The sequence below is a fragment of the Jaculus jaculus genome, chromosome 2, assembly GCF_020740685.1.
Source record: "Jaculus jaculus isolate mJacJac1 chromosome 2, mJacJac1.mat.Y.cur, whole genome shotgun sequence".
Classification (NCBI taxonomy): domain Eukaryota; kingdom Metazoa; phylum Chordata; class Mammalia; order Rodentia; family Dipodidae; genus Jaculus; species Jaculus jaculus.
The window spans coordinates 174,225,419-174,249,839 of NC_059103.1; the positions used below are offsets into that span (position 1 = coordinate 174,225,419).

Genomic DNA, 24,421 nt, shown 5'->3' on the forward strand with positions numbered 1-24,421 from the left:
CTTTGGCTGGCCTTAAACTGGCTCTGTGGCCCAGACTGGCCCCGAGCTTGTGGTCCTCCTGCCTCTACTTTCCAGGTGCTGTAGGCATGAGCCACCATGCTCAGCTTCAAAAGATTTTTGTGATTGAGTTACATAACTCTACAATGTTAACTGGAACACATTTGTTTATAAGAAATTTCTATGCTTTTTTTATGTCTTACAGTAAATAGCTCTGTCTCTATATTTGTCTCATTTAACTCTTATTTAAAATTTATGTTAAGAGCTGGGAAGATGATTCAGTGGTTAAAGGCACTTGCTTGGAAAGCCTGCTGGCTTGGGTTCAATTCCCCAGTACCTATATAAAGCCAGATGGACAAAGTGATGCCTGTATCTGGAGTTCATTTGCAATGACAAGAGGCCCTGGCAGGTCTATACTTTGTCTGTCTCTCTCTTCCTCTCTCTCTCTCAGATAAATATATATATATATATATATATATATATATATATATATATATACACACACACACACACACATACATATATATATATAATTTATTTATTTATTTATTTATTTATTTATTTATTTGAGAACGACAGACACAGAGAGAAAGACAGATAGAGGGAGAGAGAGAGAATGGGCGTGCCAGGGCTTCCAGCCTCTGCAAACTAACTCCAGACGCGTGCGCCCCCTTGTGCATCTGGCTAATGTGGGACCTGGGGAACCGAGCCTCGAACCAGGGTCCTTAAGCTTCACAGGCAAGCGCTTAACCACTAAGCCATCTCTCCAGCCCAAATATATATTTTTTTTAAATTTGTCTTCACAAGCAGAGAGACAATGCCTCCTGCCACTGCAAATGAACTCCAAATACATGCACTACTTTGTGCATCTGGCTTTATTTGGGTACTGGGGAATTGAACCCAGGACATCAGGCTTTGTAAGCAAGCACCTTTAACTGCTGCTGAGCCATCTCTCCAATCCAAAATATTTTATTTTTAGAAATGAAAATTAAAAAATTAATTTTAAAAATTTATTTATTTGACAGAAAGAGAGAGAGAATGGGTGTGCCAGTGCCTCCAGCCACTGCAAATGAACTGCCAACATATGGCCCCCTTGTGCATCTGGCTAATGTGGGTCCCACAGGCAAACACCTTAACCACTAAGCCATCCCTCCAGCCTTTAAAAATGAAATTTGAGTCGGGCATGGTGGCATGCCTTTAATCCCAGTACTCGGGAGGCAAATGTAGGAGAATCAACATGAGTTTGAGGCCACCTTGAGACTACATAGTGAATTCCAGGTCAGCCTGAGCTATAGTGAAACCCTACAAAAAAAAGAAACTTATGTTCACCAGAGATTTTTAGTTTTCCATACCTTATAATGGAAATATAGGTTGCCCACAGGTCATTTTACATAATAAATTATTATGTATGCTGGTTTATAGTCACTGGCATTTCTTTCTTTTTCTTTTTCTTCTTTCTGGTTTTTTGAGGTAGGGTCTCACTGTGGTCCAGGCTGACCTGGAATTAACTCTGTCGTCTCAGGGTGGCCTTGAACTCATGGTGATCCTCCTACCTCTGCCTCCCGAGTGCTGGGATTAAAGGCGTGCAACACCACACCCGGCTTTCTTTTAAGTCTTACACATACTGTCTCGTCCATGTCCCCTGAAGCTGGGGGCCTCTTAGGAGGTTATTGCCCGATGCTGTGTGGCAGGATCAGTTGCCATTACTTCATTTACTCAGTTTCCTGGTACTCACTGCCTTCTGTAAAAAGACTTATTCAGCCCTTCATAATGGCCACTGAATAGAAATGATAGTGATCTCAGTACACCTTTTTATTTATTTATTTATTTTTTAAGTGTTTCAAGGTAGGGTCTCACTCTAGCCCAGGCTGAGCTGGCATTCACTATGGAGTCGCAGGGTGGCCTTAAACTCATGGCAGTCCTTCTACCTCTACCTTCCGAGTGCTGGGATTAAAGGCATGTGCCACCACGCCTGGCTCCTTTTTCTATTTTTAATGAGGTAAAATATTTATTACTATTCAGTTTGAAAGTAACATACCATGCACTGCTTCCTTTCTAAGCTCAGTTTTAGCGTGTGCCTCTTTTGTAATAGTTACTACATGAGGGTGGTGATCTGTACTTTCTGCTTCGCTTAGTTCATTCTCAGCAGGATACTTGAATTTTGATTATATAGATTTGACATATTTTACTGTAGCTGAATTTCTTATTTGTCCCATAATTTTTTCTCTTCCTGGACATAACAGGAAGTAGGCTTGTTTTTTCTTCTCAGTGCTTATTGTGCTTTTTCTTCAGGTTAAACCACAATGACTGGATTAAGCAATATGAAACGCTAGCTGAAATGGTAGTCCCAAGGTCTAGCAAGTAAGTAGCCATCTTTGTGAAGTATTTTCTCTTCGTCCTTGTGGCATATGGAGGTCACTTAGTATAATAGAACAAGTCCTGGATCCAGGGATCTGAGTTCTGCTTCTAGCCTACTGTGTGATCTGAAGAAGGTCTTTTAACTTCCTGGGCTGTATTTTCTTTGTCAAATAACAAGAAGTTAGGAAGTTAGTTTGAGGCTTGATAGTGTATATAGGTAGTATTGTTGTTAGGTGAGATGTTGATCTTGTGAGAACTAAGTGGCAAACCTATGCTTCTCTGAAGTGCTTTTTTTCCCCTCATTTGAGGGAATATGTTCATTCAAACCAACCCTTCACATGGTAAACAGAAGACTGGTTGTCTTGACACAGATCTCATTTGGGTTGTTGATCCTGACAGGTAGTGCCCTCTTTGGGGGATATTTGAGCTCTAGGTTGACTTTGTATCCCAGAAGCAGCTGATGGAACAAGGTGAGGGGACTCCATGTGGTGTCCTCTAGTGGTAGGCATATGCAAACCAGGCTTCTGGGGGCACTGTGCAGGCTAGTTAAGTGGGCTCAAACTTACTTCAAAAGGAAGACTATAAAATACCATTTCTTAGATTAGATATTTTGCAAGTTACTTTAGAAGTTTAAAGGAAGAGGTACCAGGCAAGTACAGTTAAATGTGGGCTGGGGAGATGGCTCAGTCAATAGGCCTTGTCCCACAAGTCTGAAGACCTAGTTTTGGGTCCCCAGTACCCTTGTAAAATGGTCAGGAGTGCTGTGGTGGAGGTGGAGGTGGAGGTGGAGGTGGAGGTGGAGGTGGCGGCATGGGATCCCTGAGGCTTACCCAGCTAGCTTGTCCAGCTGAATTAGTGAGTCAGTGAGAGACTTCATCTGAAAAACTAAAAAATAAATAAAGGTAGAGATAGATGGAGGAAGAAACCCAACTTTGACCTCTGGTCCCCCAACCACATACACATACCGCGTACACACGCATTTATGCACACTCACGGACACATACTACAACCACATGCGCATGCCAACAGATACAAAAAGGAAAAGTTAAGTGCAGGTAGTACTTATCCACTTAATAACGTGAACATCCCCAGCCCTGTGTCACTCAGTGCAAATATCTGTTCTTCCTGTTTCTCACTTAAAAGGACATTGGGAATCACTGACTCAGAAACATGGCTGTTTAAATGAAGTCATAGAAAAGGAAGAGCCAGCACCAGTAAAAGCTTGTGTACTTCATGCAGGGAAGGTTGTATCTTTTGGGGTCATTCTGTCCATCTTTCATTATTCAGAAAAGAGCTCTGTGACTTGTAGCTAACATTTTTCTAGTTGTTACTAGGAAGTAATCAGTCTATCATTGAGTTCTACCTCTAGCCCAGTAGCTAACATTTTTGAATAATTACTTTGTGGCTGTTTGTTCCCAGTGCTTTACACAAATGAAGTCAGTTAAATACCAGTCTTAACTTTTGATACTTGTTTTAAGATTGGGTCTGAGGTAACCCAGACTGGCCTTAATCTCAATATTTAATGGAGGTTGGCCTTGAATTCCCAATATTCCTGTTCCCATCTCTCAGGTGTTGGTTTTACAAGTTGGTATCACCATGCTCAGGGTGATACTTTAAGAAAAAAATTATTTATTTACTTACTTGCATGTATATGTATGTATGGGTATACTAAGGTCTCTTGTTGCAAACAAACAAGTGCCAGATACATGTACCACTTTTTTTGTGTCTGACTTTACATGGGTGCTGGGGAATTGAATCCTGGGTCAGCAGGCCTTACAAGCAAGCACTGGTAAGCCATCTCCCAGCCCTACGTTTTTTTTTGTTTGTTTATTTATTTGTTAACATGAGTGATGAATCTTAGGAGCAGTATGGATAATGAAAATAGAATTTTGGGAACTGGAGAGATGGCTCAGCAGTTAAAGGTGCTTGCTTGCAAAGCCTGACAACACAGGTTCGATTATGCAGTACCCTTGTAAAGTCAGATGTACAAGTAGCTCATGCATTTGGATTTCGTTTATGGTGGCAAGTGGCCCTGGCACACCCATTCTCTTTCTCTTTCTCTGCTTTGCGACTAACAGCAGCAGCAATAACAATAATAAGAAAGTAGAATTCTCCAGACTTAAAAATACTATGCTAAGCCAGGCATGATGGCACAAACCTTTAATCTCAGCACTTGAGTGGCAAAGGTAGGATCATTGAGAGTCTGAGGCCACCCTGAGACTACGTAGTGAATTCTATCTAGGTCAGCCTGGGCTACAGCAAGATCCTGCCTTGAAACCCAAACACCAGGTGTTTTAGTTAAGTTTGTGTTGCTGGTAGAAATCACCTGACAAAGAGTAGCTTGTGGGATAAAAAGGGTTTACTTTGGCTTACAGAGTCAAGGGGAAGCTCCATGATGGCAGGAGGAAACGATAGTATGAGCAGAGGGTGGACATCACCCCCTGGACATCATAAGGTGGACAATAGCAACAGTAGAGTGTGCCGAACACTGGCAAGGGGACACTGGTTATAATACCCATAAGCCCGCCGCCAATAATACACTGCCTCCAAGAGGTGCTAATTCACAAATCTCCATCAGCTGGGAATCTAGCATTCAGAACACCTAAGTTTATGGAGGACACCTGAATCTACCACACCAGGGCTGCAGGGGTGGGGGGGCACGAGGGAGAGAGTAGTATGTTCAAGAAGACATTGACCTCTGTGACACGTTGAATAGATGGCTCCCAGTGTATTCAGTGTTTTATTAGTTTGTAGTTTGGATCTATAGCCACCTGGCTGGAGGAGGTGTCACTGGGTGGATCTTAAGGGGTGGTGGTGGGTTTGAAAATCCAATCTAAAGATGTGCAAAGTACCTAGTTACACCCGGAGTTCCTGAAGTGTGCCCTGTGGCATTTGGCTTGTGCTTCTCTCTGCTTGGACCTGTGAAGGCAGGCCAGCTTCTTCTGCCATTATGGAACTTCCCCTGGATCTGTAAGCTTCAGTACATCCCTTCCTCCATAACTGTGCCTGGTCTGGAAGTTCAGCTCAGAGACCCGAAGCTGTCTGCTACAACCTCTGACCTCACACACACATGCACCTGCACATACATATGAACACACCCACACATACCACATACATATGTACATGAAAAAAGTACTAGCCTCATAAAAAGTAAGAATGAAAAAATACTGTGCTCAGACTAAAGGAAATTTTTTTTCCTCAGAGACAAGGTCTTGCTGTAAAGCCCAGGATGGCCTATGACTGAAAATCATCCTGCCTCTGCCTTCTGAGTGCTGGGGCTGTGGCCATGCACAACCTTACATGTTTGTCTTCATTTTTTGAAGTACACATAGTCTAGCTAGTTGCAGGATAGAGTGCATGAGACTTAAAATATTGGACAATTTGAATTGCTGAAATGCAAGGTTATGTATAAATGTTATCAAAGTTGTAGATAAATGTTGTCAAAGTTGTGGCCCAAGAAGTGGAGGCTGTGTGCTGTTTTGCTTTGTTTCTTGGAACACACATTTGTAGAGGTGCTTTTACACTTATATTTTCAGAATTAACATTTTTCTTTTGTGTTTCCTTTGGCTTTTTTTTTTTTTTTTAATTTATTAGAGAGAGAGAATGGGCACGCCAGGGCCTCCAACCACTGCAAACGGAACTCTAGATGCATGTACTACCATGTGCATCTGGCTTATGTAGGATCTGGAGAATCGAATCTGGGTCCTTAGGCTTCACAAGCATGCGTCTTAACCGCTAAGCCATCTCTCCAGCCTTCTTTGGCTTTTTTAAAGTGTCTGATTAGGGGCTTGGGATGTAGCTCAGTGGTAAAGCACTTACCTACTATGTGGGAGGCTCTGGATTCATTTCCTTTTTTTTTGTTTTTTTGAGATAAGGTCTCACTCTGGTCTAGGCTGACCTGCAATTAACTATGTAGTCTCAGGGTGGCCTTGAACTCTCAGCGATCCTCCCACCTCTGCCTTCCAAGTGCTGGGATTAAAGGTGTGCACCACCTCGCCTAGGCTGGATTCATTTCCTTATACCAGAAAGGGGAAAAAAAGTCAGATTGGGTCAGGCCATTGGTTAATGTTTACCTTTCCTCTATCCTTGGAAGCTACCTATTGGATCTTCATGGAGGTCTTGTTCAGGAAGCTAGAGTTGGAGATGAAGCCCAGAACCTAGAAAGTACAGGAAGAGTTAAACTAGTCAGTGTGCACACAGAGTTCCATTGTGTTTCAAAGCAGGAGTACAAAGGTGAGCTGTATGAAGCAGGGGGCAGGGAAGAAACACGTAGGTTGATCTAGGAGCAGAGAGCGTGGCTGGTGCAAGCCTTCGAGAGGCCAAGGGTCAGAAGCTGCAGGAAGAGCTCTGAGGCTTGGAAAGCCTTACAAAGGTCACAGAAAATACCAGGAATCATGTGACAAACATTTATGAGCATTGGACTTTTTGTTTCCTTTAGGCCTGGTATACCTACAAGAAGACCTAACAGTTGAGCTAAATGTGGCTTGTTTTTAGCCTTTTTTTTTCTTGTGGCTTTCATTTTATAGCTCTACCTTGGTTTCATATGTTAATGAAGATCTCCAATTCTGTGTCTTTTTAACATTTTTATTTGTTTATGGGGGGGGGATGGGTGCATCAGGGCCTCCAGTCATTACAAACAAACTCCAGGTGCACGCACCACCATATGCATCTGGCTTACATGGGTACTGGGGAATCGAACCTCTGTCCTTAGGCTTTGCAGAGAAGTACCTTAACTGCTAAGCCATCTCTTCAGCCCCAAACTTCAGCTTTTATATACTGTAAAGATGCGTATTTTTTTTGTAACAATAATACCTCACTAAAGCTGTTTTAAAAGACACATAGGGCTGGAGAGGTAACTTAGCAGTTAAGGCATTTGTCTGTGAACCCTAAGTACCCAGGTTCAATTCCCCAGTACCCATGTATACCATATACACAAGGTGGAGTGTGCATATGGAGTTTGTTTGCAGTGGCTGGAGGCCCTGGTGCATCCATTCTTTCTCCTGCTCTCTTAAATAAATAAATTAAAAAGACCCAGAATTGGAGATGTACACTGGTTAAAAATGCTAGCTGTTCAAACCACATGACTAGAATTTTAATCCCTAGAACTCATCTAAGGCCAGGCAAAAAGTGATGCACACATCTGTAATCCCAGTGTAGTTAGGGCATTTGGGAGATGGGTAGGACTGCTAGTCTGGCATTCACATTGGCAAATAACAAAAGAGACTGTTTCAAACAAGGTGGAAAGTAAGGACCTGATGTGTGTGTGCCCATATATAAAACACCATATACGCACATACACAAAGAGACAGTCATTAGAAAACCCCAATGCATGAAGGATAGAAGAACCCCTCACCCTCAGTAACATTCCCCCATCCAGGGCCACACCATGACTGTTGGATGTGCAGCTATGTAGACCTTGCATATGGGGTTCTGTTCATAAAGAGCTAGTTAAGTGCTTTGTTGTAGGTACAGTATACATGCATGTTTACATGTGTTTGTGCACATGTGTAAAGGCTAGAAGTCAATGCCAGATGGCTTCTGTTGCAGTCCAGTTCGCATTGCTGGTAGAAATCACCCAACCAAGAGCAGCTTCTGGGAAAAAGAGATTTATTTTGGCTTACAGGCTTGAGGGGAAGCTCCACGATGGCAGGGAAAAACAATGGCATGAGCAGAGGGTGGACATCACCCCTGGCCAACGTAAGGTGGACCACAGCAACAGGAGGGTGTGCCAAACACTGGCATGGGGAACCTGGCTATAAAGCCCTTAAGTCCGCGCCCAACAATACACTCCCTCCAGGAGGCATTAATTCCCAAATCTCTATCAGCTGGGAACCTAGCATTCAGAACACCTAACTTTATGGGGGACACCTGAATCAAACCACCACAGCTTCCTTAGTTGATTTCCACTTTTTTCTTTGAGACAAGGTTTTTATTGAACCTAGAGATCAGTTCAGCAAGACTAGCTAGCTGGTGCATCCCAGGGATCCTCCTGTCTCCACCTCCCCAGCACTGGGATCACAGGGATGGGGCACTATCCTTGAACTCAGGTCTTCATGCTTTTACAACAAGCACTTACCACTGAGCTGTCTCCCAGCTCCTAGGTAGGTAGTTTTGAAAGCTACATTTCATATTCTGTGAGCTATACAGTAGAGGACTTTTCTCCAAAGTGTAACAAATTATTGCAGCAGCTAAAATTTCCTGGCAATCATGTTTGGAAAGGCCTTTCCAGTCATGTGCCAGCAGCTGTGCCTGAATGGAAGGTGCGAGCTCATTGGCATTTTCTTTTTTAAAAATTAAAAAAAAATTATTTATTTATTTGACAGAGAAAGAAGGAGGGAGAGAGGGAGGAAGAGAGAGAGAAAGAGAAAGAGATAGAGATACAGAATGGGCACACCAGGGCCTCCAGCCACTGCAAACAAACTCCAGATGCATGTGTCCCCTTGTGCATCTGGCTAATGTGGGTCCTGGGGAATTGAATCTGGGTCCTTTGGCTTTTCAGGCAAATGCCTTAACTGCTAAGCCATCCCTCCCCCTCATTGGCATTTTCTAAAGCCTGAGGTAGAGCCCAAGAAGTTCATTCATTCAGAAGCTGTGTAGACTATTGTGCTTGTGAGATTTTGATTTGTGTGTTATGGTAGAGCATGAAAGATCTAAGATATGAGGTGGTGGTTGTAGAGTGGCCGAGCCAGGCCTTGATGGGGATGGCTGGGTTGGACTACAGAGAGGCAAGGGAGAATTAGTTCTGCAGAGAAGAGGAGACATGGTAAGCAACCAGCCTGGTACCAGACACCATGCTGCTTGGAGTGTTTGCTCTACTTGAGTTTATGTTTAAGTTTGATCGTAGCTGTAATAGAGGTGTGAAGACATCAGAACTAGAACCGCCATAAGCATCCATTGTCTTCCTTGCTGGAGGCGGTGTGCGTGAGGGTAGAGGGGCTTGGGAAGGGTCGCTCACTACCTTTGCTGCCTTTACTGAATTCTGCAGTGAGTACAGACCTTGAAATGAACTTTTTCCTCCTTAGTGTACTCTCAGAGGACCAAGACAGTTACCTTTGTAACGTCACCTTGTTTAGAAAGGCAGTGGATGATTTCAGACACAAAGCCAGGGAAAACAAGTAAGTATATATTCTTGTTTGGTTTTGTTTTGTTTGTTAGATCAGCTACATATGGTGTGAACAAATTAGTTTTTCTCTTCCAAATTTAGATTTATTGTTCGTGACTTCCAGTATAATGAAGAGGAGATGAAAGCAGACAAAGAAGAAATGACCAGACTTTCTACTGACAAGAAAAAGCAGTTTGTATGTGTTGTTATTTAGTATTGCGCAGAATTTAAAGCAGTATTACTTTTATTTAAGTAGAAAAGAAAAGTTCTCTGATTTTGCTTTTCAGACACTTGATTTTGTTATTTTTCTTCTTTTTTTTTTTTTTTTTTTTTTTTTTTTGGAGACAGAGTATCACCATGTTGTTCAAGCTGAGCTTGAACTTAGAATCATTCTGTCCTAGCTTCCCAAACGCTGGAATTACAGGCCTCTGCCACCATGACTAGAGGTCCAAAATCTTCAAAAAAATTTTTCTCATAAATGATAAAGGGACTTTATTTTAGTAAAAATGTCCTGTTCTGTTGGCCCCTCCTCCTGCAACTAGTTTCCATAGATAAAAGGCAGTATATCTGAACATACGCTTCTTAGAACTTGAACTTTCTCATCACATCCCATAGTACTTTTCACTTGCAGTCTTCTTTTCAGGAGAGCCTGCATCTTTCTGTCCCTGCTGCTGGTCTTCTCCAGTAAGAAGACCCAACTATTTCCTCTCACCATTCCCTTCCCTCCCCCTCTCCTCCTTCCCTCTTCTCTCTCTTTGGTGTTTTGAGGCAGGATTTCACTCTGTAGTGCAGGCTAACCTCACTCTACAGCCCAGAGTGGCCTTGAGCTTGTGATGCTCCTCAGACTCCTGTGCTGGGATTGCAGGAAACTGCCACCATGCCAGCTTCCATTCTGCTTTTCTTCCATTGTCTTCCCCGTTGAGTGAGAATTCACCTTCATAGGATGTGTCTTTACTTTGCCTCTCCCAGTATCAAAACCTGTCTTCAGGTTGGCATTGTACTGAAAAGACAGTATGACTTTTTTCAGGTCTTGAAGTCCTTGACACACTAAGGTCATTTAGCTCCTTTTCTGCTTACGTCTCTTCAGTGTCCTCTTCATCATCTCCTTTTTGGAGTTTTCTGTGAGTTTTTTAGAGCTTGCTTTCCTTTCAAGTAGAAAACTCCATTTTGGAGGTAAGAAAAGCCCGGGAAGTCTCAGAAAGAATTATGGAAAAGTTTATAATTTGATACCTTTAATTTGATACTAGAAAAATGTAAGTGTTGGGGCTGGAGATGTAGCTCAGTAGGTAGAGTACTTGTCTAACATGCAGTAAGCTCTGGCTCCTGTCCTCAGCACTACATAGGACCAGGTATGGTGGCACACACCTGTAATTCCAGCATTCAGGAAGAGGATTCAGCATTAGGAGCTCAAGGTTATGTTTGGCTACATAGTGAGTTGGGGGCCAATGTGGGCTGCATGAGATCCTGTCTCAAAAAAAAAAGTACCAATCTTCAGAAGTACAGAGTTTGTGTGATGGTGTTCCTTGAAGTATACTCCAGGGTTCAATCCAAACATATGGCTTTCTTTGAACTCCAGAGAGCACATGACATGATAACCTTGGTGTCCATTGGCTCCTCATATCCTGTCTGTGATCTGCTTCACTTTCCAGCAGGTACACACCAGCAAATGCCACAGGCCAGGGCTGCTCTGAGAACAAGTATTCTGACTTTGTTTTATCCTCTTGGATAAAATTGGTTAGTACATCCACATGAGCCTCATCTAATTAAGGGTTAGGCAAGTTGATAAGATGCCCTTTCAGTATGGACAGGAGGAGGTATTATTTGACATCTTTAAAGATATTTAACCATTCTAATAAGTTCATTGAAAATTTAGAACATCAGGTTTCAGAGATTCAGATCAATCCTCTCATTTTATAGATAAGAAAACAAAGGGCTAGGGATAGTGAATGACTTGTCTGTAATTCCTTGTGCCTAAAGAGTTACAAGTTGGGCCCCATATAAATGTGTTCAGTGTTTTAGAGTATTATATGGTGAGTTAATGTTTTTGTATTATTATTGTTTTCAAACCCAGGGCATCCTTCTGTTTTGTGCCAGCTTAAACTACTTTCATAATAAATGTGCCTCTTTTTTTTTTTTTTTTTTGTTTTTTGAGGTAGGATCTCACTCTAGCCCAGGCTGACCTGGAATTCACTATGTAGTCTCAGGATGCCCTCAAACTCACAGCGAACCTCCTACCTCAGCCTCATGTGCTACTATGCCCGGCTGCAAAAGTGCCTTTTTTATGTTAGTGAATTAGTTCCACTCACACTAGAGTCTACTGGAGTTGTTAATTAATGGCTAGCTTTTAGCTTAAGATAGTTAGAAAAGATAATCTGCTGTTCAGTTGAAAATTTTTAAATGTGACTAAATTCTCCAATGGATTTCCAAGAGCTAGTTGCTTCTTTAAAAATATTTGAGGGCTGGAGAGATGGCTCAGCGGTTAAGCGCTTGCCTGTGAAGCCTAAGGACCCCGGTTCGAGGCTCGGTTCCCCAGGTCCCACATTAGCCAGATGCACAAGGGGGCACACACATCTGGAGTTCGTTTGCAGAGGCTGGAAGCCCTGGCGCACCCATTCTCTCTCTCTCTCCCTCTATCTGTCTTTCTCCCTGTGTCTGTCGCTCTCAAATAAATAAATAAATAATGAACAACAACAAAAAATAAATAAATAAATAAATAAAAATTAAAATATTTGGCATTGTATAGCCATACCATCCTGATTGTGCTGATCTTGTCTAAAAATATTTGACCTAATTTCTATTTTCCAGGACCAAATTTATGATAATTTTGTTTTTTCTTTCCAAAGGGACCTCTTGTACGGTGGCTGAAAGTGAATTTCAGTGAGGCGTTTATTGCATGGATTCATGTGAAAGCATTAAGGGTTTTTGTCGAGTCTGTTTTAAGGTAAAGAAAGTTGGTTGAGAAACTTGAAACTGAGGAGTTGAACTTTTTCTTGTAACATAATCTAGCAGCATGAAAGTGATTTGGAAAAAACAAAGGGGCTAGTCATGAGAGAATGACTCAGTGTCACACTGCTTGTCAAATGCACATTTATCCTTTAACACAAGGTTTAGGAGGGAAAAAAAAAGCTCTACACTGCCCTACTGTGTGGCTCTTAAGAATAGTTATGCATTACTCAGATTAAGTCTGAGCAGCTAGGATTTCATTGTTGTGTAAGCATGATAGAGTATACTTACACCAACCAAGATGGTATGCTATCAGTCATTCTAGTGGCCTCTTATCTTTGTTTGGGATAAGAGTATTACTGCCTGACCTTGAACTCATTGTGTTGCCCAAACTGGCCTCTAACATGTCATCTCCTGTCCCAGCCTTCTAAGTTCCAGCATTGCAGGTTTGTGCTACCATGTCTGGCTCCATGTGGCCTTATGATGCAGTCTAAAGAGGTACAACTGCTGCTGTGTAATACAGTATGCCATTTTGTAATAACCTGTTTCAAAACTTATGATTAGGAGTGTATTCTTAAAATAATAGTAAAAGGTACCTGGGCGTGGGGTGCACACCTTTAGTCCCAGCACTTGGGAGATAAAGGTATGAGGATGACTATAAGTTTGAGGCCAGTCTGAAGCTACAGTGAGAGTTTCAGGTCAGCCTGGGTTAGGGTGAGACCCTACCTGGAAAAAACAAACAAACAGAGAGATTAAAGGTATAGTATAGTAGAAACCCAGTAATACGGTAACTTAGTATCATTGTGTACCATATATGCATGTACTGTATATGTATGTCTGTCCATTTAGTACATTTCTAGATTGGCAGCACAGTTTTGTTTATGCTGCTATACACACACACACAAGTAATGTGCTGTAATGGCTGTGACATCACTAGGATTTTTCAGCTCCATTGTAATCTTAGGGGACCACCATCATTCATGTGGTCTGCCATTCATCATATATATATATATTCATATATGATACATGACTTGTAGTTCAAAGTGTATTATTGATGTAGAATTTTGGAGTTTGGGAGGGGTCCCCATAATTTATGAAACCCAAGTTGTGGGTTCTGTTCTACTTTTAATAAAGTATTAATAAATTATTAATAAAAGTATTAATGAATAAATTAATAAAGATCATCTCATCTCAAGAAGGATTAAATAATGAATTATTAAGTTTATTTACAGAGAACTCATAAATTGTAGGGTTTATTTAAGGAAATCACAAATTGTAGAGTTTATTTAAGGGAGATTGGGAGCTAGAACAGAGTCATAATCATGTGGGAAACAGGAAACACGCTCTCATGGGGAAGGTTTTGGGAGAAAAACTGGAGTAGAGGGTAATTAAACTGAGGCTTTCAAGGAAAGACTGAGGTAGGGCAACAAGCACATAGAAGGTAGAACTCAGATGTATATACAGGAGACTTAGAAGGAGCACCCATGTCATCTGCCATGTTTTGTCCTATGGAGGGAAGTTAAGGGGGCAAATAGTTAAGCTCAAGGAAAAATAAGACAGAAAATACCAAAGCAGAGACCAAGAAATCCAGAGGATAAATGAGTAATGAAGTTACACTTATTGTTGCTTTGGGGTGTAAGGGAAATACCCACATGGTAGATTAGGAGACCAGAGGAAAATCATGCATGTAAACAATGTGAGAAGTTATCTCAAACTATAAAGGCGAGGCAGAGGCAAGCAGAAAAGTTCCTCCAGACCAAGAAACAGCTTTATGCTCTCTGTACCCCACCCATCCAGGCTGGGTGAGGGGAAAGCCAGTCTCAGGTGTGTCCCTGTGACTGAGGGAAGAGAGGCAAAACTAGAAAAAGAACGGAGCTAGTGACAGGAAGAAGACAGCAGCCTTTATGGTCAAAGGAAAGACCCAATTGTGCGGTAGGTTTGGAGGGCAGATTCCTGGCCCAGCCCGTCTAGGTTGCTTGTTAGACTGTGGACGGCAGGGGCACTGCAGAATAGTCTTGATTGGCACCAGTTCCATTTATGGCAAGAGTTCTGTTCTTGTGCCAGGACAGGATGGCTTAGGGGTGGCAGCTCCTTGTTCTCTCTCAATCTCTAACTGAAACTACCTAAAAGAAGCTAGCTTTCTCTTATCCTCCTTCATTCTGAAATGTTAGCCACTATTTGTTTAAAAGGAAGATCTTTCAGATATTTTACATGTGATTTGATATATTAATTACATATCAAAGTAATTTTATAATTTAAAATATTTTAGTATTTTTAAATTTTTTTTGTTTTATCCTTATTTATTTGAGAGTGAGAGGGAGAGAGAAAGAATGGCTGCACCAGGGCTTCCAGCCACTGCAAACAAACTCCAGATGCATGTACCACCTTGTGCATCTGGCTAACGTGGGTCCTGGGGAATTGGGCCTTGAACCGGGGTCCTTAGGCTTCACAGGCAAGTGCTTAACCGTTAAGCCATTTCTCCAGCCCTATTTTAGTATTTTTGAGTACTTAAGATATCAGGAGCTGGAGAGATGGCTTAGTGATTAAGCTAAGGGCCCTGGTTCGAGGCTCAATTCCCCAGGACCCACGTAAGCAAGATGCACAAGGTGGCGCACGCATCTGGAGTTCGTTTGCAGTAGCTGGAGGCCCTGGTGTGCCCATTCTCTCTCTGTCTGCCTCTTTCTCTGTCTCTTGCTCTCAAATAAATAAAAACAAACTTTTTTTAAAAAAATATTAAAGTAATTCCTATGATTCATATTCTCTGTCTCCCTCTCCCACCCTCCCTCTTCTCTCTCTTGTTCTGTAGCCCAGGCTGGCCTCCAAGTCACATTAATCATCCTGCCTCGGGTTCCCTGGTATTGGCTTGCAGGCATGACCCACCACACCCTGTATCGGCTCATCTTTTAAAGAGAGATGCTAGTGTGTCTATGGCTAGTAGTGACCTTGGGTGGGGAGTCTTTACAGTGATATGTCTTATGACCAGGAGCAGAGATTACACAGTAGGAAGAGGATATTTGCTCCAAAGAGAACTTTTCTTTATGGGTCACTTGTGTTGCATACTGTGTCTCTGCTTCTTTGTCAGGTATGGCTTACCAGTGAACTTCCAGGCAATGCTGCTTCAGCCTAACAAGAAAACGGTGAAGAAACTGAGAGAAGTACTGCATGAGTTGTACAAACATCTAGACAGCAGTGCAGCAGCGATTATTGATGTAAGTACTTTTTAGTAGGAATTGGAATGACAGAAAAAACTGCATGGATATCCACAGAATTTCTTTGAGGTTCCGTTGCTAAATTTAGCAACTGATTTAAGTGATTATAGGCTAATTATAGTCATGCTTCACTTGGCATTTCTAGAAGCCCATCATTATCTTGTACCTAAGATGTTTGTAGCAACAGAAATGCAGAAGCAACCAGCGCTATTAGTCATTTGCAAAAAGTATAAAATTGCGGGGTGTGGTGGTGCACACCTTTAGTCTCTGCACTAGGGAGGCTGAGGTAGAAGGATCACTGTGAGTTTGAGGCCAGCCTGGGCTACAGAGTTTGTTCTAGGCTATTCTGGGCTTGAGTGGGACCCTACTTTAAAACAACAACAACAAACACTATAAATTGCAGAAGGGAAGAAGATATATAAGTGTTTTAATTTTGCTTGGCAGAAGTAATGAACTTGACAGAGGATCATTTTGAAGGGGACTATAATCTTTCTAAAAAGTCTTTTAAACAAAAGAGGGAAAATAGATGTGTTGTTGGCTTGTTGTTATTTAACCTTCAAGTGGACTTTTATTTTCCTTTTTTTTTTTTTTTTTTTTTTTTTTTGGTTTTTCAAGGCAGTGTCTCACTAGCCCAAGCTGACCTGACATTCACTCTGTAAGTGCTGCCTTGGCCGTGAACTCATAAAAATCTTCCTACCTCTGCCTTCTAAGTGCCAGAATCAAAGGCATGTGTTACCATACCCAACTTATTTTACATTAAAAAAAATTTTTATTTATTTATTTGAGAGTGACAGACAGAGAAATAGGCAGAAAGAGAGAGAGAGAGAATGGGCACACCAGGGCCTTCAGCCACTGCAAACGAACTCCAGACATGTGCGCCCCCTTTGTGCATCTGGCTAACTTGGGTCCTGGGTAATCGAGCCTTGAACCGGGGTCCTCAGGCTTTACAGGCAAATGCTTAACCGCTAAGCCATCTCTCTAGCCCTATTTTATTTATTTATTTGACAGAGAAAGAGACAGCGAGAGAGAATGGGCTTGCCAGGTCCTCCAGCCACTGCAAATAAACTCCATATGCTTGTGCCTCCTTGTATGTCTGGCTAACGTGGGTCCTGGGGAATCAAACCTGGGTCCTTTGGCTTTGCAGGCAAATGCCTTAACCACTAAGCAATCCCTCCAGCCCACATTTTAATTTTTCTGTGGGGGGGGGGTCATGTAGGGTTTGAGGTAGGGTTTCACTCTGGCTGAGGCTGACCTGAAATTATGTAGTCTCATGCTGGCCTCAAACTCATGGCAATCCTCCTGCTTCTGCCTCCTGAATGCTGGGATTAAAGGCATGCACCATCATGCCTGGCACATGTTTAATTTTATATAGTTCGCTGTTACTCTTTTTGTTGTTTCTTCCAAGGTAGGATCTCACTCTAGCTCAGGTTGACTGGAATTCACTATGTTGTCTCAGGGTGGCCTTGAAGTTACAGCAATCTTCCTACCTCTGCCTCCCAAGTACTGGAATTAAAGGCATGTGCCACCACACTTGGTTGTTATTCTTTTTAAAGAAAAAAAAAATTTAAAGAATTATTTAGTTGCAAGCTGAGAGAGAGAGAAGAGAAACAGAGAGACTGGGTGTGCCAGAGCCCCCACCCACTGCAGACAGACTCCAGATGCCTGCACCATTTTGTGTATCTAGCTCTACATGGGCCTGGGAAATCAAACCATGGTTGTTAGGCCTTACAGGCAAGCTCCTTAACCACTAAGCCATCTCTCTAGCCCCTAGTTTGCTGTTAGTGTTAGTTTAGGATAGTAGCATCCCATGTGTTCAACAGTTAGAACTATGAAAATAATCAGTTATTTTTGCTAGAAGAGAGAAGGGATGGGCATGCCATGGCCTCTTGCCACTGCATACAAACTCCAGATGCATGTACCACCCTGTTCATCTGGTCTACATGGGCATGGAGGAATTGAACCCTGGCCATCAGGCTCTGCAAGCAAGTGCCCTCAACTACTGAGCTAGCTCTTTTTTTTAAGTAGGAGAAAAAGCAGGAAATGACTTGTTATCTTTTCATCAACTTGTGGAAGAAATATGAGGCCTAATTCTGTGATACATACTTTGCTGCCAATAAATGTGCATATAAAAGTTGCACCTTTAAAACCATACCTGATTTATTTGTATACTACAATTTATAAGCCTTGTGTCTTATAAATCTAATATCTCAAGTTTGAGAATTTTTTTTTTTTACTTGTTTACTTGAGAGAGAAGGAGATAAGTGCACCAGGGTCTCTAGCCACTGCAAATGAGCTTCAGACACTTGCACACCTTGTGCATCTGGCTTACTTGGGTACTGGGGAATCGAACCTCAGTCCTTAGGCTTCATAGCCATGTACCTTAACCACTAAGCCATCTATCTCTCCAGCCCAAGTTTGAGAATTTTTATTTTTTGGCTATTTGACTGATCTGGAATTCACTTTGGAGTTTTGGGCTGGCCTCAAACTCACAGCAGTCCTCCTACCTCTGCCTCTCAGGTGCTAGGATTAAAGGCATGTGGCAAGTTCAAGATTTATTTACTTACTTATTTACTAGAGAGAGAGAGAGAAAGAGGCAGGGGTAAGGTGGGAGGAGAATGGGTGCACTAGGCTCTCCAGCCACTGCAAACGAACTCCAGACGCACCTTGTACATCTGGTCTTACATGGGTCCTGGGGAACTGAACCTGGGTCCTTAGATTTCTCAGGAAAGTGCCTTAACCACTAAGCCATCTCTCCAGCCCAAATTTGAGATTCTTAAAGTGACTTTTGCAGTATATATACATGAAAAAGGGTGGAGGGTTAGGTTTAAGAATGAACAGACTTTGGTGTCAGAGATTGATCTGGCTTTACTATTCACTGTGTTTCCTACCATCTGCACACATTGTTTTCTTATTTGTAAAAGGAAGAGTATGCGTAACTCAGGTTGGATTAGCTATAGCACATAGATTCAGCTCAGAGTAGGTGTTCAGTAAAAAGTAAAGGGGAGCCGGGCGTGGTGGCGCACGCCTTTAATCCCAGCACTTGGTGGGCGGAGGTAGGTGGATCTCTGTGAGTTTGAGGCCAGCCTGGGACTACATAGTGAATTCTAGGCCAGACTGGGTTAGAGTGAGACCCTACCTAGAAAAACTAGAGTTTAAAAAAAAGGTAAAGGGTATTTTATTTCTTTTCCTCAGGTTCTGTAAGTACATAACTATTGTTGCCGTTCCCCCCCCACCCATAGGCTCCTATGGATATTCCTGGCTTAAATCTGAGTCAACAAGAATACTACCCCTATGTATACTACAAGATTGATTGCAACTTGCTGGAATTCAAGTAAAATGAGCTCCCAGACCAACCTGTCCTTGTGTTGATGTATGCTAACAGCAGTAGGCTGCAGTCCGACTGTACTTTAACTCTTGTGTCTTCTGCTTGCCCCTTGCCCTAGGTGAAACTTCCCATAGTGGTCCATATCACATTTTCTTTTTAAGGAAAAGAAAATATATATATATATATGTATGTTGTTTCTTTTTATTGATCAGGTCTGTAAATGTGTACTGAAAAAAATCAGAGTTTATTTATAAACATAAAGTTTATTTAAAGAGAAGGTCTTTTCCTCAATGATATCATGGTATGCATTAATTCCATTTGTTACTATTGTGTACACAAAAGCCTTGTTTACAAGGGAATGGTGTATTTACACCATTTTGTTCACTGTATTTAGTAGACATAACTGTTTAATAATTACAAGTTGTGATGTAAAGAAATGTGACAATATTCAGGTATGTGCTTTCTGAATGTTCCAGTTACAATCTATAAGCACTGTCGACACCACAGGAGAGAATAAACTTACCTGTGCAAAGGTGTATTTTGGTGTGTATAACTTCAGAAGCTTACAATTCAGTGTGAGAGATGTTATTGCTAACTTTCTATGCTACTTTCAGGATTTTTGTTACATGCAGAGGTCTGATCATTTGTGTCTGACTTGCGTATGATTTAATTGTGCCAAATTTGGGTCAGCACAAATTTGAAGATTATTTTTCCACATACGATGGATATTTATATTTGGACACTAGACGTCTAGTTCTCTCAAATAAGAAGTGGGACCAGTTTTGAATAAACTAGAGCAAAACTATGCAGCATTAGTCATTGCTTCTGTCTAAGTCTTTATTTACATTTACTTCTAAGGTCTGTAAAAGCTTTAATTTTCTCTTTTTATTGTTGATGATAGTGTGAACATAAGCTTTGCTAGCCTTAACATCTGAAATGAATTACTATTTTTTAATAACGTTTTTATTTATTTGAGAAAGAATGAGAGAAAGAGGCAAATAGAGAGGGAGAATGGGTATATCAGGGTCTCTGGCTGCTGCAAATGAAGTCCAGATGCATGCACCAACCTTGTGCATCTGGCGTATGTGGGTCCTGGGGAATTGAACTGGGGTCCTTAGGCTTTGCAGGCAAGAGACATCTCTCCATCCTGAAACAAATGACTTTAAATTCTAGGAAGAGCTTTTAAATGTGGCTCGTGTGGCAGTGCTGTCCTTATAGTCTTCCAGATGGGAGGACAGTGCTCACACCATTCTGTTCGTTTCAGTAAAAGATGAAAGATTTAAACAATCTGAAAAGAAACCACTGTTCCTATTCCTTTGGGAACCTCAGCTTCCAAAACATTTTTTGTCCATGTTATAAATCCCAGACACACTAGGAAGGCAGCCTTCTTTTCAGTTTTTATTTGGATAAGAGCAAGCTGAAAAAATAAGTAGATAAAAAGATGAAGTTGAAATCTTTGGTTTTGATATCAGGAAATTCTGTTTCTTCTTCCAGAAGTCTTCTTTTTACCTTAGTATGTCTAAGATGGGGTGAGTCACTGTCATACGAGTGTGTGTGGACAGTGGTGGGTGGGCCCACACGATGACTTTGATAGAAATGATCCTCTGATATGAGTTGTAGGTGGGGGTGGGGTCAGCTTTAGAATCCCCATGTGTATTTGAAGCTGTGGAACTTTCTTCTGTTTTTCTCTACATCTTGTTTGTATAATTAATCAGCTACCAACTGCGAGGCACAAACCATGACAGACTGATAGCTAAGTTTTTTTTTTTTTACACAAATAAAATGTTACTACCATGAACTTATCAAATTAATTCGGTGAAAGACAGATTTATGAGCAAGTTAAAACCATCTCAAAAACCAGCCCATGAACATATCTAACATACCCAATTAGTGATACCGCCCCTTCGCTGGATCATATCACTGGAGGGACACCTCACACTGGGGCAGAGCAGTGCCCACCCACCCATCTTTACACTCTTCGGATGTGCAGCATGAGATCCACGGGTGATGACTTTCTGCTTCTGTCCCCTGAGCTTCAGCTCAGCATCCTCCCCTGCTTGTCGTGGTCCACTAGAATTCCAGTTGTCCACCCCCAGCCCTGCCACCTTGAACCAGCTCTATGCTCAGAACAGTTCTATGACTGGGATCTTTTTTTAAAATTTAATTTTGAATTTTTTTTCTTTTCTTTTTTTCTTTTTTTTGTTTTGGTTTGTTTTTCGAGGTAGGGTTTCACTCTAGCCCAGGCTGACCTGGAATTCACTATGGAGTCTCAGGGTGGCCTCGAACTCACATGAAGCTGTGGAACTTTCACTGTCTCCTCCATTAGAGACTTCGTCCAGCTTAGGGGCTCGCATGTGGTTTTGGAGCCAGACCCCAGCTGTGCCGCTGCTGAGCTCTGTGGTCCTGGGGCCTATGAGAAGGTCTGTGGCCCAGGCTGTCTCTGTAGAACTGGGATGGTGACAGTGCTTCATCTGCAGCAGAGATGATCTGGGCTGCTGTGATGAGTAACTGTGACCTCACATGTAGATTCGGTGCGGGTACTAAGGGTCAGGAACTCCTTATCCACGCAGTAGATTAGGGAAGTTCCAGGTACGCACTTGTGGAGTCTGAAGGTTTGGAAGAAGTCATTTGGGGTTAGAGTTTGTGCCTGAAACATCACCTTAGAGCAAGTTCAGTGTCACTGAGCTTCAGACCACGTTGGCCACCATTTCTGGGGAAGGCTGCGCCTGTTCTCTTGACTAATCAAGTAATCTCTTGGTTCTGGCCAGCCCAGGTAATGGGGTGTGTTGAACATGTTTCTCAAACCTGTCCCCACATGGTTGGTGGTGTGAGGACTCATTGGCTCTTTTACAATATGGGGACTCAATGTCAAGGAAGTTAAGTAATTTCTTTTTTGTTTGTTTGCTTATTTTTTTTTCTTTTCACAATTTTTATGAACATTTTCCATGATTATAAAAAATATCCCATGGTGGGCTGGAGAGATGGCTTAGCGGTTAAGCGCTTGCCTGTGAAGCCTAAGGACCCCGGTTCGAGGCTCGGTTCCCCAGGTCCCACGTTAGCCAGATGCACAAGGGTATGCACGCGTCTGGAGTTCATTTGCAGAGGCTGGAAGCCCTGGCACGCCCATTCTCTCTCTCTCCCTCTATCTGTCTTTCTCTCTGTGTCTGTCGCTCTCAAATAAATAAATAAATAATAATAAAAATATCCCATGGTAATACCCTCCCTCCCCCCAACTACTAATAATTTCTTTTATTAAAAGTCAAACAGGGCTGAAGATATGGTTTAGTGGTTAAGGTGTTTGCCTGTGAAGCCCAAAGACCCAGGTGTGATTTGCTGATACCCAGGTAAGCCAGATGCACAAGGGGGCACATGTATCTGGAGTTTGTTTGCAGTGGCTGGCGGCTCTGGCACACCCATATTCTCATTCTCTTTCTCTCTCTCATAAGTAAAGAAAAAAAGGAAAAAAGTCAACCACTTTTATGTGCTGGGGATTGAACTCAGGGCCTCACCTATGCTAGGCAAGTGATCCACCACTCAACTACATCCTTAACCCAGAAGTTTGGGCTCCAGAAATTTGAGTCACAGTTAAATTTGAACCTTACATTTCTGACTTCTAGGTTCTTATCGTATCATCTGCTCTCCAATATTACGTGTATGAGGGAGCCTAGCACACCCCTTCACTTCTGCCCAAGACAGACAGTGATGCAATGTAGGTTTTCAGGTTGGATAATCAGGTAGTACATTGTATTGGTGTTTGGCAGGAATTCAGACCTATCTTTGATGATGGATGGGTGATGACATGTTCAGTGGTGGCATGCCTGGGTGGTTTTCTTGCCACTAAAACTCTTAGCTAAAATTGCTGCTAAGGAGATCGTCTTGCTGCAACACTCCACGTGGTTTTTGGAGTGAGCATTTACCAATCAGTACCTTTAAAGCAATACCTTGTACATATATACTCAGCAGTGTGCACACCTTTGCTCAGCTCATGATGGAAGTAAAATGTAAAGAGTTGATGTAGATACGTCTCTGCTGCCTTTCCACTTTGAGAAATGTATGCACACAAGACCCTCGTAATAGGAGAAAAAGATGATGACATCAAATTAAAAGAGACTAATAGAGAGAGGAGGGGAATATAATGGAGAGCAGATTTATGAAGGGGAAAGTGGGGGAGGCAAGGAAAATACCATGGTTTGTTGTCCGTAAGTATAGAAGTTGTCAATAATATATATATGTATATGTGTGTGTGTGTGTATATATATATATATATATGTGTGTGTGTATATATATATATTTTTTAAAAGATATACGGTGGGGGGACAAAAAGAAATGTATGCACAAGGCTAAAATCCCTCTCAAAAATACTACGGGGGCTGGAGAGATGGCTTAGCGGTTAAGCGCTTGCCTGTGAAGCCTAAGGACCCCAGTTCGAGGCTCGGTTCCCCAGGTCCCACGTTAGCCAGATGCACAAGGGGGCACACGCGTCTGGAGTTCGTTTGCAGAGGCTGGAAGCCCTGGCGCACCCATTCTCTCTCTCTCCCTCTTATCTGTCTTTCTCTCTGTGTCTGTCGCTCTTAAATAATAAATAAATAAATAAATACTATGGACTACTTACAATGAAACCACTTCTACCTTTAGTAAAAATGTGGTTATTGTTTTATTAACATGGTGTGTAGAAGGTTTGTAACAGAGTTATGTTCTAGAGGAAACATGGAAAACATTATGATTGAGTACCAAAAGTACTATGTTAGAAGTTCACCTACTTGGGACTGGAAAGATGGCTCAGTGGAGAAAGCGCTTTTCACTCGAGCTTGAATACCTAAGTTCGTTCCCTAGACCCCACCTGAAGCCATGGTGGGCTTCTGTAATCCCAGCATGCTGAGGACAAGATGGAAAAAATTTCCTGGAAGCTCCCCGTGAGCGTAGAAAGCACAGCAGAGTGAGAACCCTGCCTCAAGTGAGTTGGAAAAGAGAAGCTGACCTCTGTGTGCATGTGCCTACACCAGCCACCATTAGTCGACCTCCTGGAGTTGGTTAGATCTGCAGAAAAAGAAGAAGAAAATGACAACAGATAATGCAAGAAGAAAAAATTTTAAAAGAAAACCAAGCCAACAGTGAGAGGTCTCCCACCCCTTGCTCAGCACTGAAGTTGGCTATTGTATGCAAGGTGAGGCTTTCTTGAGGCATTTCAAACAAATGCAGCAGATTCACATCTAAGCTCCACAAAGACATGACTTACCATCTTGAGGAGAAATCTACATTTTTGACAAACACCCAGGAGAAACTGGTTCTGTGGACAGGCAACAGTTCTCCAACACTGCCTTTAAAGATTTTCCCTCCAAGAAAACCCACAAAAGTGTCTTCCTGTATGGGCTGGGGAGATGGCTCAGCTGTTAAAGGCTCTTGTTTACAAAGTCTGCAAGCCCAGTACTCATGTAAATCCAGATGTACAAAGAGGCACATTTGTCTAGAGTTTGTAGTAGGAGGGTC

The 24,421-nt window shown here is 42.1% G+C and overlaps 1 protein-coding gene across 2 annotated transcripts in view; it reads left to right on the forward strand.

Moving 5' to 3' along the window:
* Nucleotides 1-19,470, forward strand: part of Atp6v1c1 (ATPase H+ transporting V1 subunit C1) — a 53,633-nt gene extending 34,163 nt beyond the window's left edge. For both annotated transcript variants that reach the window (XM_004663025.3, XM_045144366.1), the window contains exons 8-13: nt 2,290-2,358; nt 9,378-9,470; nt 9,560-9,653; nt 12,301-12,398; nt 15,483-15,609; nt 18,849-19,470. In XM_004663025.3, the coding sequence (XP_004663082.1) occupies nt 2,290-2,358; nt 9,378-9,470; nt 9,560-9,653; nt 12,301-12,398; nt 15,483-15,609; nt 18,849-18,944 (577 nt within the window). In that variant the 3' untranslated portion in view covers nt 18,945-19,470. The remainder of the gene's footprint in view (nt 1-2,289; nt 2,359-9,377; nt 9,471-9,559; nt 9,654-12,300; nt 12,399-15,482; nt 15,610-18,848) is intronic.
* Nucleotides 19,471-24,421: the final 4,951 nt, after the last annotated feature.